The sequence below is a fragment of the Lingula anatina genome, chromosome 7 (genome assembly GCF_051362555.1).
Source record: "Lingula anatina isolate TDL-2025a chromosome 7, LinAna3.0, whole genome shotgun sequence".
In the NCBI taxonomy this organism is placed as follows: Eukaryota; Metazoa; Brachiopoda; class Lingulata; order Lingulida; family Lingulidae; genus Lingula; species Lingula anatina.
This window is the reverse complement of record NC_141773.1, coordinates 20,239,289-20,254,967: the sequence shown is the minus strand read 5'-3', so window position 1 is coordinate 20,254,967 and position 15,679 is coordinate 20,239,289. Positions and strand designations below refer to the sequence as shown.

General features: G+C 39.3%; 2 protein-coding genes across 3 annotated transcripts; one reads left to right on the top strand and one right to left on the bottom strand.

The window, feature by feature from the left end:
- Window positions 1-168: 168 nt before the first annotated feature.
- LOC106171690 (galactose-3-O-sulfotransferase 2-like) lies at window positions 169-1,923 on the top strand. Its single transcript, XM_087017966.1, has 2 exons — window positions 169-328; window positions 486-1,923. Exons 1-2 carry the CDS (start codon window positions 171-173, stop codon window positions 1,609-1,611), a joined length of 1,284 nt encoding a protein of 427 aa, XP_086874092.1. The 5' UTR covers window positions 169-170; the 3' UTR covers window positions 1,612-1,923.
- A 1,572-nt stretch (window positions 1,924-3,495) lies between these two features.
- On the bottom strand, window positions 3,496-12,094 carry LOC106161605 (diamine oxidase [copper-containing]). Of its 2 annotated transcripts, XM_013538609.2 has the most exons (6): window positions 11,933-12,094; window positions 11,548-11,576; window positions 10,505-11,116; window positions 7,565-7,647; window positions 7,009-7,150; window positions 3,496-6,644 (listed from the first exon to the last, which is right to left on the bottom strand). In XM_013538609.2, the coding sequence occupies exons 2-6, from the start codon at window positions 11,566-11,568 to the stop codon at window positions 5,061-5,063; spliced, it is 2,442 nt and encodes an 813-aa protein (XP_013394063.2). In that variant the 5' UTR covers window positions 11,569-11,576; window positions 11,933-12,094; the 3' UTR covers window positions 3,496-5,060. The 2 variants fall into 2 exon arrangements, with proteins under 2 accessions (XP_013394063.2, XP_013394064.2); XM_013538610.2 differs by lacking the exon at window positions 11,548-11,576.
- Between the last annotated feature and the right edge of the window lie 3,585 nt (window positions 12,095-15,679).

Below are 15,679 nucleotides of genomic sequence, written 5' to 3'. Positions count from 1 at the left end.
TAAAATACTCTAACATTTTGTGAATTATTCTACCTGTGGTTTTTGCTTAAAGAAGTCTGGCCACTCCCACTTCTCCTATCAGCTCACTAAGGATTACGATCCTGGATTGATGCAGGACAACTCCTGTTGGTACGTGTGAACAGGGCATTACAAAGTGTCGCGAATGGAAGATGTGGCATTTCCGACACGGCTTCCAACTGAAAATGAGGATTTTTCATTTCGGACTTCCCATAAGGATATTTGGCCTATTTTTGTGTTGCTATCTTTTAATTTGTCTGTTTCGTGGGTCTGCAAAAACTAGGCTGGACAAAACAGAAGAAGTACACAGGTATACCATTTAATAATATCTCAGTATATTTAACATGAATGTGCAGTTTAAAGTGAAAACGACAATAGGTTCAGTTCTCGTACAATTGCAGCTTTTAAACACGTTTAATTTCCCCTTTTGGTCTAGATGTATTAAGTTCATTTTTCTTTTCACATAGGGAGAGCAGCCAAGCATCTCTTTCAAAACTAGAGGGCTTGGAAGCTCTTAAACATCCACTAAAAACAAAAAAAGACAGAATAAATCATCATTTCGGCTGCACGCCAAGGACCAGAGTGATGTTTTTAAAGACACACAAGACTGGCTCTTCCACGCTCACAAACATCATGCTGCGATTTGCGTACAGAAACGGTCTGCGGGTTGCCTTGCCGTTCATAGGGGGAGAAAACCTGTCGGAGGACAAGGAGAAGTCAGCCGGGTACCCGGGGTACGTCCTCAGGGACAGGAAGGACCCAAATAAGCAGTTTGATGTACTGGCTCACCACTGGAAGTATGATTCAGAAACGCTGAGGAAGATCATGCCTGAGGACACGTATAAGGTGACGGTCATCCGCGAGCCCTGGGAGCAGTTCAAGTCAGCGCTCAGCTTCTTCCCGGTGTTTCAGAAGCTCGGATTAACAGGCGACAACCCCGTAGGGGCTTTCTTCGCCCACACTGAAACCAGCGGTGCGTACCGATGGCTGAAAGACTTCATGATACGCGATCTGGGGTGGAAAACTGCATTAAAGGAGTCGCACGATACAGCCGTCAAAAGGGTGGAGAACCACTTCGATTTAGTGATACTGACAGAATACATGGACTACGGCCTGGTCCTTTTACGAAGGCACCTGTGCTGGGATATTGAAGACATAATTTATTTACGACTTAACGAACAGAGCGAGTACAGCTTTGATGTTACGCCCGACCTTGAGCCGATGTTGAGAGCAACCCACAAGGAATGGAGTCCCGGGGACCATTTGCTCTACGACAGTTTGAGTAAGGCGTTTCTGGAGACCATCAAGGAGCAAGACGTAGATTTTCAGGAGGAGGTGACGTACTTTCGCCAGGTTCTGAACGCCGTGGAGAAATTCTGTAGGGGTACAGTGGCGTCCAATTTGGCGGGGTTCGTGGTGCCGCCCTCAAAGTATACCGCGGGTTTCCGCGTCTCCCGCCCGCTCTGCCAGCTGATGCAGATCCACGAGGCCATCTTTTCCATATTGCTGAAGAAGGAATACTATCAACAGGTTTTCGATGTTTTATTAAACGAGGAAAGTGTGGAAGCCAACAACAAAACGCAGGATGAATGACTGGGGTTTTAGAATAGGCTCACGTGCACGTCGGCAGCACGCATGAGTGCACGTGAATTGCGATGGATTTGTCTATGTATTTTATTTATTTATTTTTCTATTTATTTATTTATTTAATTATTTATTCATTTATTTGTTTGTTTGTTTATTTATTCGAGTGAAAATAAGTTCTTGGGTTTATGCTTTGTTTTATTTAAATTGGAAACGGAGACAGGTGGGTGGCCGGCAGTATCTCTGGAAACAACATTTTATTACTGGCTGCTGTTAATATTGTTAAAAACAGACTGACATACACTTGCGAGCTTTTGCATAAAGGTCATTAATACCCCCGGGGAACGAGGCGGAATGAGCAAGAATGCCGTCGGAAAGACAATTCTTTGTGCGCTCCTGGATATTCGAAGAGCATTCTAAAAATTCCGAGTGCATGACATGTTGTCATGTCAAAAACTTTCGAGCCGACCACAAGAATGGGTAAAAGTATATGGAATGCACTCAGAATTTTTATAATGTATTGAATTCTCCTCGAATATCCTGGAATGCACAAAGAATTGTATTTCAGACGCCATTCTTAATCATTCCGCCTCTAGTGTGACGGAGATTTTATATCCCGCCAGAATGTTTCGAATGTGCCTCGGATGAGCTGAAATATTAATGTTCCCAGCAATCGAACTACACTAGTGCGCCGTTCAAAGCATATTCTAGATATTCTTACTGCCTTCTTACAGCATTATACATATTTCTAGTTTTCCAACTACATTCGAACTGCTTTTGAGAGCTAATACAGTCGAAAGTGCACTCATCATTCCAGGCGAATTCAAGCGCATTCTGAGTATTCCAACGGTACTCTTACAATAATTAAGGTCAATTTGAAGTTTTTCCCCGAATGTGGTGCGAATTTTAAAAATTCTTCGTTCAGGATCATTAATATTCTTCTTCATTCCTGCTGATTACGAATAAGTGTGACGGGGGTATAAAGATTATAGATTCACGTAAATGAATGCGGTAGCTTATTAACACGATTTGGCAATTTAAGTAAAATGCATTTAACTATACGTATCTGTGTCTTTGAGGTTCAGGTTTGTACATTAAACAAAATTATGTTTATGTAGTTTTGGATACTCTCTTCTTATTAAGATGTTTTTATTGATTCCGCTTGGAATCATGTCATTACAGCTTTAGAAATTAAATCCGCAAGTCTCTTAGTTTGTTTAAAACCATCAATGTCTCTTATGAATAAATAACTACATATGTACCGGTATATGAGGCAAATAAAAAATAATTCAATCCTCCCGTTTTATATGGAGCACATTTTTCATGCAGATAGATCTATATCCGTCTGATTAGAATCGCATTTAATAAAGGGAGCCTAAAATATAACCCTAAATGTTCAACTTACAAGAAGCAAACTCGAGCTCGGGCGACTCGTGACGCATTTGACGCTTGGGATGAGAATGCCAGTGAGCCATATCGTAAGTTTATTCGTGAGTAGGCGTAAATTACCTTTTTTTTTCTATATATATATATTTTTTTATATTTCTTTATTTTCTGTATATACAAGTCTATATACAAGTATTAATCGAACCAAGTATCGCTGTTTGCTGCGTTTATCTCCACCTGAAACACATTCTATTCTATTGCGGTGGCATGTGGCAAACCCGGTTATTTTCCAGTGTTGGAGGCATTCCAAGGTCGTAATATTTGACATGACAGGTATTAATACAAGACTTTTCATTTGGCGTTTTTAATCAATCTGTCGCACTTAATGCAACTTCTCAGTCTCGAGCAGCAACCGTGGTGGAAATCTTTAAAATGCGAATGGATGACTGTCTCTCTCGAAATATTTTTTTTCCAAAGCCGAAAAAAGTTAACATGCACACGTGCAAGTCTATTCTAAAAGTTAATTTATTATTAACATCGAAAAAAACATGACAGGTATATGTTATTACAAAATTATAAAAAAATCTTTGTATTCTGATTATTTCCTTTTCACAGCATGTGTCAAGTAGCCTTGCTTACTCTGACATTTGCAGAAAAACCTCCGCCATGTCAGTTAGAAAACTGTTCTAATGTCTACACTACACCTGTCACACTAGAGGCGGAATGAGCTAGAATGTAGTAGGAATCAAAATTCTTAGTATATTCCTGGTAATTCCTAAAAATTCTGAGTGCATTCCAAATTTTTGGGCCCATTTTTGTGTCCGGCCCGAATGTTTTGCTCATGCTCGAAACTTTCCAAGTGCATCCCAAGTGGAGAAATGTCGAATGGCATTCGAAGTGCATTCTACCTGCACTATGAGTGCATTCTTAATATTCTTACAACATTCCAACAGCATTCGAAACATTCTGATCGCATTCGAGGGAGAACCGAAATGGCAAGACTCTTAAAATCCTGCCAGAATATTTTGCATGTGCCTCAAATGAGCCGGATTGCAACTCAAATGCATCTAGATGGTTACCTAAATCCTATTTTGGCCAGCAATGGAGCAACACTCGCACGGCATTCGAAGTGAATTCTAAATATTCTGACTGCATTCTGACAGCATATTATCGATATTCCTGATGTGTTCTAACTACATTCGAGCTACATTTGGGAGCTAATACACCCAAAATGTGCACGAATCTTCCAGGCGGATTCGAAGCGCTTTCTGAGTATTCCAACGCTATTCTTACAAGAATTTAGGTCAATTTGAAATTTTCTCCAGAATGTGGCGCGAATTTTGAAAATTGTTCATTCCGGCTCATTCTGCTTGATTACTGTTCCCAAATAGGTGTGACGAGGGCTTAACGCATGGCGCATGTACACACGTGAGCTTAATTGTTTGCATCAAACAGCTTATTTCATTTGATGTGAAACGTTCACTAATTTGTACCAAATTAAAGGACGAAACAGAAAAGTAACAGAAGGTAAATAAAATCATCTGTTCAACAGTAATTACTCATTTACTATGATGGTGTCTTCATTCTAGGCTCCATATAGTCTATCCTAGCTTCAATCAATATATAGTGTATTATTTATACTTGTAGATCAACAGTTCGCTGCAATCTTTGCCGGGGAATGAAGTAACAGGTTGTGACACAATTTCAAATGTGTCTTCATATTAAAATTCAATCAATTGACATATTTCTACTAAATAACAAAATGGTTGTAAGAGCTCATTTGAAACGTAAAGGACAGTTATACCTGTAGAAGTGTGTTTCAGTTTCTAGTTTTATGCCCTAAAGGGGTCATGCAATAATTTTACTAATTTGCAATGGCCCACAGAAATATTCGTAATGATGTTTCTACTACAGGTACTTAATCAATTTGCCTGCTTGCTTTTTATCGCAATGCTTCACTAGACTACGCCAGTAGACAAGCTTGGGCAAAGGGGTTCTTTCCCTATCTTCTATGAACATAGGAAATAACCCTGTTCTATGAACAGGTCTGAGCGTAGAGCAAATAGCATAACCTAAGAGTTCATATCACCGTATGATGTTAAATTCAGTTGGAGAGGAGCGCAAGTCATGTAACCGTTCCTTCCATTGCTATCTACCGTGGCCCCTTGATATCCCGACTTTGGGCGTATCACTACGCCATCTATCGACGCCAGACTGGCGTCTTCATCAAAGTAGTTGTACGGGAGCAGCAGAAAGGTCAGCTGGTTACCTGTTGTAGCGGTGCTAGGAGCGTCCTCGCTGTGGGGAATATGGTGTTTACCAAGCGTTACCCAGGCAACCAGATCTTCGTCGACAATGTTTTCGTCGTCCTGAACATATGACTCGAAATTAACAACTGGGTTGACGGGGTCACATTGACTGTACAGTGAAGTACTTGAATCTTCTTCGTCTTTCCTCTTAGTAATGGCAATTTGGTATCTCGACCAAGACAAACCTGGTTCCGCCCCTGTTCTCGGCGGGACAACCTGTTTAGCCATCCCATTCAGCTGGAAACGAAACCCACGAGGTGTTCCGTACGCATTGGTTTGATTACTTCGAAAAACGTAGTATTTGGGGTTTTCAAATTTGTACTGTATGGCTGCTTGCCACTCTGTTTGTTTAAGGTTCTTAGTGAACCTTGGTTGGTCCTTTTGATACCCCTGGTACCAAGGAAGATCGGATCTGCTCTCAGTTTCGATGTCGTAGGTATAAAATCGGTTAGCAGTGCCTAATACGTCGACGTCCACCTTGTAGTTGAATAAATGTGTATGTATGCCGGCCAGAACACGGGGCGCTATCTTGTGCCCGTACCGTGCATCCTCCGTGTTGAAATGTGTGGCCTGAACGTAGCCAGTTGCCGAGGCTCTGCACTCCACTACGCCGTTCTGATGGAAGATATAGTCGAAGATGTAGTCGTAATTCCAAACAGTAGCCGCGAAGCGGACTACCAAGACGTAGTCAACCATACCGCCGTAGTAAGTGTATCTTCCGTCATGGTAGTTATAACCGTGATGGCGACGAAGCGGGATCCCAGTGTTATGTTCAAACACGCAGTAAGAATTTTTCATTCGTTTTGGCTCGTGCGTATTGAAGTAGCTCCAGGTGTCGAAGTAAACTGCGTTCTCGGGGCAGTCGACGCCCGGAACAAGTTCAAATGCCTCCGCGGCAAGGTTCCATGAGGCGTCCATGTAATTAGCTGTCGACATGAGGGGATCCCAACCTCCGTACATGACAGCCGCCTCTTGCAGGCTGATCTCGTATGCAATGCGCTCATTTCGGAAACGGACGTCGTAGACTCTAATTCCACTTGACCCTTGGTTATGAATATGGAAATCCCACTCTAAATACTTGACCTTCGATCCCGAGATATTGTACCGTCTTCCCTGTGGTTCATATACCCGTGGGCCTTGAAGGGGAGGGTCCAGTGGGAGTGGTCCACGTCGGTTGTAGGTGGCGTACTGCCGCTCTCGTTTATTTGGCACAGGGTCGATATAGCGGTGGATGCCGTTGTCGTATGCAGCGATCCACTCCTCTACAGAGTAGAATAGGGTGTTGTTGTAAAATACTCGGTCAAGTGTCCAAGCGGAAGTATTGGTGCCTTCATGATTAGTCCGGACCTAGAAAAGGGGGACAGTGTCATCGTGTCATTATAAAGTTGCGTTTGACATCATCAGGTGCCCAGAACCTAAACAGCTAAAATCCGTTTTAAAAGTTAACAGGGCGTGATAAATTATCTGTCAGAAAATGTTAATTCCCTTTGTCTTTCAGACTTATTTTATTACCATTTTCCCACTAGTCTACGAATGAACACTAAGTGTAAATGACACGACATGGCCACCTGTAGAATTAAGGGGGTCTAAAATTCCATTCCAATCAACGAACACAGCGTCTACTTAGATAGATAGATAGATATTACTGTTACCAATCGAAACGCCAACCGAAGTTCTTTAACCAAAGTGAACTTGGTGTCAGATACCGTACCTGAAGTCCAACAGGGAACAGGTAGAATCCTTCGAAGTCCCTCATGGCCCACCACCAAGATTTTCTCTCTCCACTCGCAAACCCCGCTGGTTTTATGTCGAAGAACGTCAGGCATCCTTCTGTCCCCAAGCAGTCGTGATATCTGTGATATAAACCATTCAAATTAGTAATTTTATAACGTTTGCACAACGTTGCCATGACCTTTTTTTTTTTTTTTTTGTACTGGATGATAGGAACGCAATAATAACGTTCTGGTATTTGCTGGGATTAACGTTATTTTTTTATTATTTTTGAATTATTATTATTTTTTTTTTTACTTCATGTAACATTTTAAAGACGGTTTTATGGTTAACTAACGAATAGTTGATTAGTATTTTACTATTAAAATCCAAAGAAAATCGTCATTGTTTGACCAATTTATCCAAGTTTACATAAAACAGTGCAAAATCATGTTTTACCCAACTTTTCAAAAGCGAATTTCACAAACTGAGTGGAATTTTGAAGGAATTATCGAATTAAATGTGCTCTTCATAGTACAATTATAAACAGTACATACCCAACGCCATAGCTGCCTTTTAAGACGTGTTCGGCCTTTTGCATCTCTCTGCGTAATATTTCCTTGAGGACTTTATCTTCCACCTGGAATACGTGAACTTGTGAATATTGCTTGTCGTATTTCCACAAGTTATGTCTATCATATCGCAAGTGAAGGGGTGTTTCAAAATTGAAATAAAGCAAATTTATATAAAGTATGTGATTTAGCTGTGTCACGTGAATGAAGTTCGGCCAGGACAAATGAAATTCAAATATCACAAATTAAGCCACCGTTTGCATCTACAGACTTGACATTTAATATGGAATATTTTTTTCCAAATCATTTTTCATCAGTTTTTTCCTATTTAGCTGACTGATAAATTAAAATAAGGATTAAAATCGTGTTTTAACAACTTTAAATTACCTCTTTGATGTCATTGTGACATCAGTTCATTAATGGAATTCGACAGAGAAGCAAACAAAAACACATTGCCTATTCTATGTCAGACGACAACCATTAAAAGAGATATTTTGGACCTCCATATTTTCCAAATTATTGTCTGTAAAGGAGTTACACGCGCCAGAAAGGACCCTCATGTCAGTGTCTAGTCACAGTAACGGCCGCTGTTACGCATGACCTCTTCTGGCTGCTACCAGCGCTCTCAAGTGGCAACGGATTCCTTGGGATAGGTTTTTAAAGTTCAATCTGGAATAACATTCCAGGCATCGGTCAAAATCTGTCCAATTTGGTCCAGTTTTGTTGTAGGTCATGTAGGCCATTGATTTGGCGAGTAATGGCCTACCCACATATTGTCTATGTGGTTCAAATATGGTGATTTTGATGACCAAGGTAGCTGCTCATTCCCTTGGTTCTGTAAGTAATCTGCTTTTAAAAGTGCTCTGTAAGAACCGGCAATCTCACCGTGCAACCTAAAATTGTTCCTAAGTTGCCCCCTATCAAATGATAGCCAAATGGTTCCCAGATTATTTCTTTATTTGATCTGGTTCAGGTTTTCGTCGATGACTACCATTGGTGTTTTGGCACCAATGTGATTTCAACTCCAAATACTGACGCTGTTAATGACCTAAGTCACTTTAGATGCGGCACACGCTTCGTCGTTGGCCTCTTCTGGATGTCTGTAAACTCTGTTTTGACTGTTGAGCGGTACAGGTGGAATCTGACCTCAATACAGAAAGCCACGAGATTTCAGTGTTCAACCCAGAAACAGTCAAGGTCCCCAATTCATTAAAGAAACATACAACGATGTTTTGCTGTTTACAGTGGGTTCCTTGGAGGTCGTCTGGTATTCTAACCTGCAAAAACCAGTTTGGTGTTCGCTAAGGGCCTTGAAAAGTGCATTTTGGTGGCAATTTACCCCTCATTCTGAACGGACTGGGTGGCTTTTGTTTAGTTGCAACTGCATATCCCGAAAGACAGTGGGTCCTGTGCCCTGGTGGTAAGATTTCAACACATTGGGTGTGGCCTCTGTGTAGGTACATCAGTCTGGGCATTACTTTATAAAACTGTGCGGACCGTTTCGTTTGGCACAATTATCTGTCTGGCAATGCCTGTCTTTTTCGCGCCATTCTGCCACATATAAACAAATTTGTAAAGCACTGCATAGCTCATTTTACACACAGCAAACCAGACCACTTGCATGCAAAATTTTAAATTATTCTATGCAGTAGTTGCCGACATATGGATACTTTTTTGAAAGAACCATGCTTTGCCAAACCCAAGCTTTGACCAGCCCAAAGGAGCACTACCCAATTAAATCACTGCATATTACATAATGCAGCAGCGCAACAAACCTGGTATTCAGTTAATTGGTAGCGAGACACCTGACTACACACTTCTCCAATCACATATCTTATATGAGATCGGAGTTTGTGAAAAAAAGAATGCATTTTCACCTAGGCATACCTTCGAAACCGAAATATTCCATATTAAATGTCAAGTCTGTATATCGATCAACTTACAGAAATGAAGATGAATAAAGATATAAAATAATATCCCGTTTATAATCATTTCTTTAAGTTGATCGATATCGATATTAAACTATGAACTGGAAAACGTGCCTGTGGTGTTTTAATTTAATTAATCGAAGATGGTGTTATATATACATAAAAAGCGCAAATTAAATGTAATTAATTTTTTTTTTCTGTCAGTAAGGTTTGGCTCGCACCAATTATTCGAACCTATTCGTTTAAACAATAAAAGCTCTCGCTTAGCGGCTAGAAATTTGATTTCTGGAAATCCTAATGAAATATTGTTTTTGAATAAGCGACATTTTTTTTTTAATTTCTGATAAAAGTGAAAAATATTTTAATTGATTTAAATTTATGTATTTTATTTTCGGTTTTGCACACAGAAAACATTCAAGAAAGCCGGTTATTTTAGACGCAATATTAGCTGCAGTAAAGGCCCCATTCATGAAGGAGACACTTGGGGGTAAAACAACCGTGCAATCTATCTGTTATCTGTTTCAGTAAAGCCGCCACTGCTAATAACGATAACAGGGTTGCAGAGAGGTTACGTAAATATAAAGAGATACTATAATCTCGTACATGTACTGCTTGAAGAAGGCTGCCTACCACATGCGGTATTTACGCAACCCGCTTGGCGAGGACACGATAGGAGGCAAGATAATCTAGGTGAATAAACTGTATCATTAAGATAACTTATTATATGTTAGACTTTAGTTAGGGTGCATTTCCAGGCCAGTTGTGACGGACTCAGTACATGCCATGTACTTTATAACAACATAGAAGACGACTTTAAACTACCCGCACCCGTTTGCATGGCAGAAGACATAATTTTTAGTCACGCTCACGGTGGGAAGGACAGCAGAGTGATTAGATTGACCGTGTATGGTCATGCATTGTAATCGCACGGTATGCTGATAGTACTGTACTAAGTTAATCGGTCGCAACTGGAGTTAAAATGCGACTTACTACGTACCTTGTCCACCATCTTTGCAGATAATGGAATTGGGTCTCTCTGGTATGAGGGATTCTTGTACAGCACGTGGCTGGTAGGCTTTGGGAGGGGGAACACTATCCATTCCTGCATCTGGGGTGGGTTTAAGTCACCGCGGGCAAGGACAACCTTGGCTCGCCTCTCTGGTTTCTGTGAGTTGCCGTCAATGTGGTTCAGAACGTCCGCTTTATTGGGAAGACTAAGGCCCATTTGGTAGATGTAGCTAGAATCTACTGTGGCTTTCTCTATGGGTTTTAAGAGCAATCCTGTTTGGTAAAGGAGGTAGTCTCTCACAGCCACCATCTCCATCTCTGTAAGACTATCAAAGACGGTGGGAGGGTCCTCGTTCTGCAGGGTAATTGAATCACTCTTGGAGCATTTTTTTAGTTCCGAATAAGAGTCTGTGTCGGGCGATGTGGGCGACGGGCTGTCGTTGCCGGATGAAGTGACCAAAATAACTAGCATCAAACCAAGCGATATAATCACAGCAATCAAAGTCGCCAGTTTCCATCCTTGCAGCCTATTCAGCTTCCAAAACTTAGATTTTGGTTTTGTTCCTTCGTGTATTTCCATGTCGTTGATAACTACTCGTTTCTGAAATCAAAGAAGTAATGTTTAGATGTGCCCCCATATGAAAGTGCCGATATATCACGCTGATACAAAAACTGAAAATGATCATGCACAGGTTTTCTGTATGAAAATTAAATAAATAAATGAAATTTGCGAATTTTCGTGGGGTTTTCAAATCTGTTATAATTGCCTATCATTGCCTTAATGACCTCTAAACTCAAAAATATCAATTCATGGACATATTTTAAGTCATTTACAACTATTATTCGCCCCTGATACCACCACAGCCAACATTGAAAAATGATTGTACCGCGTTTCAACGGGCAATGTATGCAGTACACCACCCAAAAGGATATCTTGAGTGACACTCGTCCTTTCAAACGTGCCCCTCGATCCGCATTTTTTATGGCAGTCTGACAATTGACTGAGGAATATCTTCGGATTTCAGAACTTACCTTCATGAAAATATTTCCCATGCACTCACCTAAAAGATAGAGAGAAATTATGTATTCAGGTTACAGTCGGTCGGAAGCGAACGAGTATATTCGATATAAAAAATTCAATTTCTCCTTTACGCATGAATGGTTAAACTCCTACCAAATGGTCGTTTTTTAATTTTGTTCATATTTAACATTTAAGATTTGCTCGCTTTCTTAGATCACATCCCACTCCATCCGTTCTATACTTGTATAACAGGTAAACTTATACTTGACATCAACGGCATAAACGATCAAGCCTAGTAATGAAAACAAGACACATGCAAGATGTGCCTAAGCTATAATTGCTCAAGCGAAATGGACTACAGTTGTTTTGAAAATCATAAGTTTACTATAGGATTACCTGAAATGATTCTCTATGATACACAGTCTTGTCACACCGGTGTTCAGAAGAATTAGTTCCAACTACACATGTTGTGACCTACCATCAAACTCTTATGTCATTTGATAAAGCCGTGTGGCTGTCAGTTTAAATATTCCGATAACTATACGATCTAGGCCATGCTTTGATATCATTCTCTATTTATTTAGTTCGGTCTATTTATCTGGGAAAGTGGGATCTTATGTCACCTTGCAGAATTTTGATCTGACGTGGCGTGGCTTAACTTTAATAACGGCACCACGTGCTTGTCTCCACGGTCCAGAAGACACCAATGCGTTTTTCAGTTAAGATAAATCAAGCTGCTTAAATCGAATAGCAGAGTGCTAAAAGTCAACTTTGTGATGTACTTCTAACGGCGTTTTACAAACGCTTACGAACTGCTAGTTACATTTATGTCACTACTACCGCATTACATGTACATGTATATCACTACCTGTGTGTTATGTACTCAAAATATAATGTTGAGATAACTTTTATATGATTATAAATAGATGAATTAAGATTTTTTAAATTAAAATATGTTCAGATATACACATGTATGTCAGCAATCCAGTTGTATATATCCATAAAGCAATAGAGAAATTCTAGTCTCTTTTCATTTTTGTCTGGAATGTTAAATGTTGCTATTCGAAGATTATGTGAGCTTGTTTCAAATTTAGTCACGGCTATTTCACAATCAGATGTACACTTTATGGTCCACTTTCGACCAAATATGAACTTCACCAAACAGAGGTTTGAATATCAGTAGGACATTGGTATAGATCTTGGGCATAATCCCTTCAAATGTTTTTGCACCGTTTCTCTTTGTTTTTGTTTGACACTAAAATGACTGGATGGTCTCAAACAGGGGACGGACGCTACATTTTTACAAGTCAGTTACTTTCACATGATGAATAAAACATAATAACTGGAAAATATTTATTTTAATAAGCATAATTTTATACACATGAATTGTACATGCAATGAAAACCTCAAAATTTCAATCAACTGTGAGCTATTTTTTTTCCAAAATGTGCGGTTTCATGATGCATGGCCACATTTCTTTTGCAAATAAAAATAAAATGTTGTGTGATTAAGATCAAATCAGGAGATTCCATCAATGATTTGAAATCTTATTTTGATATGACAAAGGCCTGACCATAAGAATGACTATAACATGTTAAGAAAGAGTGCTAAAATTTCATGACTTGGTATGTAACACACTTGGGGACGGACGCTACACCAAAACATGTCATTTTTACATCCCCATTCCAAAACATTAACTGTATTAAAAGGAATAAACAGTTCGACAACAAATTTACAAATCAATAACAGAAGCGGATCCAGAGATATTTTCTGAAGTATTACAAATTCAGGCCTACCCAACTACCAGACTCGGCACCAAATGATCCTGAATTTACCGGTAGATCGGACCAAACTACCAGTTTTCAAGGTGTGTATCAGTACGCGCTTTGAAGTATCAGACGCGACACCGCTCTTGCCTTGTACGCAATGTGATAGTGATGATTCTCAGTGGGGTCGGAAAGTATTGCATAACCACTCAAAATTTGTTCGGGGTATGATGCTGTGAAATGCGTACTGACACACACCTTGAAAATGGGTAGTGTGGTCTGATTTCTTATTTTCCTTGTATTAGTTGTCCACCATTTACCGCCCGTCTTCCCCACACCTCTTCTGATTCCCACTGACTTGTTGAGTTTCTTTTTGACCCTGTATTTTCCTTTCTTGTTTATCACTGATGTTAAAACCTTGCACGCCATATTTTGAGATGCAGATGCTGTACCTTTATACTTTATTTCCTTTATATGCTCTGACATACTTTGCATAAGGATCTCCCCCATCTCCAACTTTCTGCTTGTTTCCTTGCTTGCTATAATTCCTTTCTGTTCTAATATGCTGTTTACTCTAGGAGATCTTATTAGCCTTTCTACAATTTTAGCTTTTCTGCTCGGTGACCTCGGAAGGGCATTCTTTGCTTGTTTCAAGGCTCTCTTTTCAGTGGAGGAAGATGAAAACGGGCTTGAGTCTTTACTTTGTGGTGTTTTATCTTGTAACTGAACCCTTAGTCTCCATGCTTTAACCCTCATGACCTCTTTCTTTTTAGCTTCTTCACTGAGTTTCATCTCTCTGTTTTTTCTCTTTGGGCTGAAAGTATTTTTTTTTTCTTTTCTCTCTTGTTTTACCTGCTTCTGATAAAGCACTGATCTTTGTTTGTTCTCGGATTTTCTCTCTAAATTTTCTCATTCTATTAGTTTCCGTTGCTCTTTCAGCTTTTGCTAATGTTGGGTGGTTCATTAAGTTAAGTCTCTTCTTTTCTCTTCTTTTTTCTTTCTAAGTCTGTCCTTTTCTCTGGCAGTTTTCAAACGTTCGGGATCTTTCTTGAGTTTTTCTCGTTTTCTTTTTTTCAAAGCACTTTCACTTATGCGTTCTATTTCGATGGCATTTCTTTTTCTACTTTGACTTAGTTTACCCATCCTCAGCAACAATAAAAACATAAATGTTGCTCCATCATTGTTCCAAGCTCAAATGCACAAAATTCATTACAACCTATTACCTTGGATAAAGTTTACTGTGGCGTTTTAGTCCAAACTATAACCAAGTGATGTCACTTCGTCTCAAGTGTTGTTGTGTTGTTTCACAGCAACAAAAACAACAACATTGTTTCATATTATAACATTGTTTTAAATGTATCCATTTATTCATTACAAGTAATGCACCAAATGCGTCTGTGACAACCTTTGGCTACATTAGATAGATTATAGTGAGTATTTACAAAATATACTTAATTAAAATCCATTTCAGCATGTGTATCCTTAATAAAGCGAAAAATACAAATTGGGGACGGGCGCTACAGGTGGGGACGGACGCTACATTTGACCACTAATCAAATGGTATATCCACAGTGTGTTGTATTACTGGCCTTTTAGGTTTATTATTTTATCATGGGTAGTGAAATGCATAAGTGCCTGAGTGTGGTTTACAAAAAAGATTAACTGCTATCCTTTTGCTACAAGGGGGACGGACGCTACAAAATTTTGTGTTAAAATGTGGTTTCAATTTTGGATTGTTGGAATTTTGAACTAAATATGGATTTGGACACAGTAATTATTTTAATGTATTGAAATAGCTTTAAAAACACATTTTACTGAAGAAAAGTTATTGTCAAGCATAATATTTCCTTTCAGGGGCTCCTTGAAATCAACTATGTTTAAAAACAGAAAAATCCGTAACAGAGCTCCCTTGTAACATTCAATGGCTTTTGTCTCATATGTTACACTATATTATGTCCAACTGATTTTCAAACAACATTATACCTCACAACTGATATCTTTAGTCAAACTAAATGCAATAAATTACAATACCAAATTACATATCCACTACATGAAATTATTACACAACTCCAGTGACCCTTCTTAACAACTAAAAACGGCTGTATTTAGGGTATTCAAATTAGTATATTTTTGCCAATCTATGACCGATTTTCAAAAAAAATTTTTTGATTGCTTCGTCTAAGTGTCATCTACCAGATTGGACAAAGAGTGGGCACTAGATTGGTTTTGATAATACTTAGAGGCAATGTAACATGCTCAATTTCGAAAGTGTACGTCTGATTGTGAAATAGCCGTCAAAGAATTACCGGTACATTTATTTCTATCGAAACACTGAAAGAGGAAAACATCTGTAGCTCCAGTAGAATCAAGGAGTTTC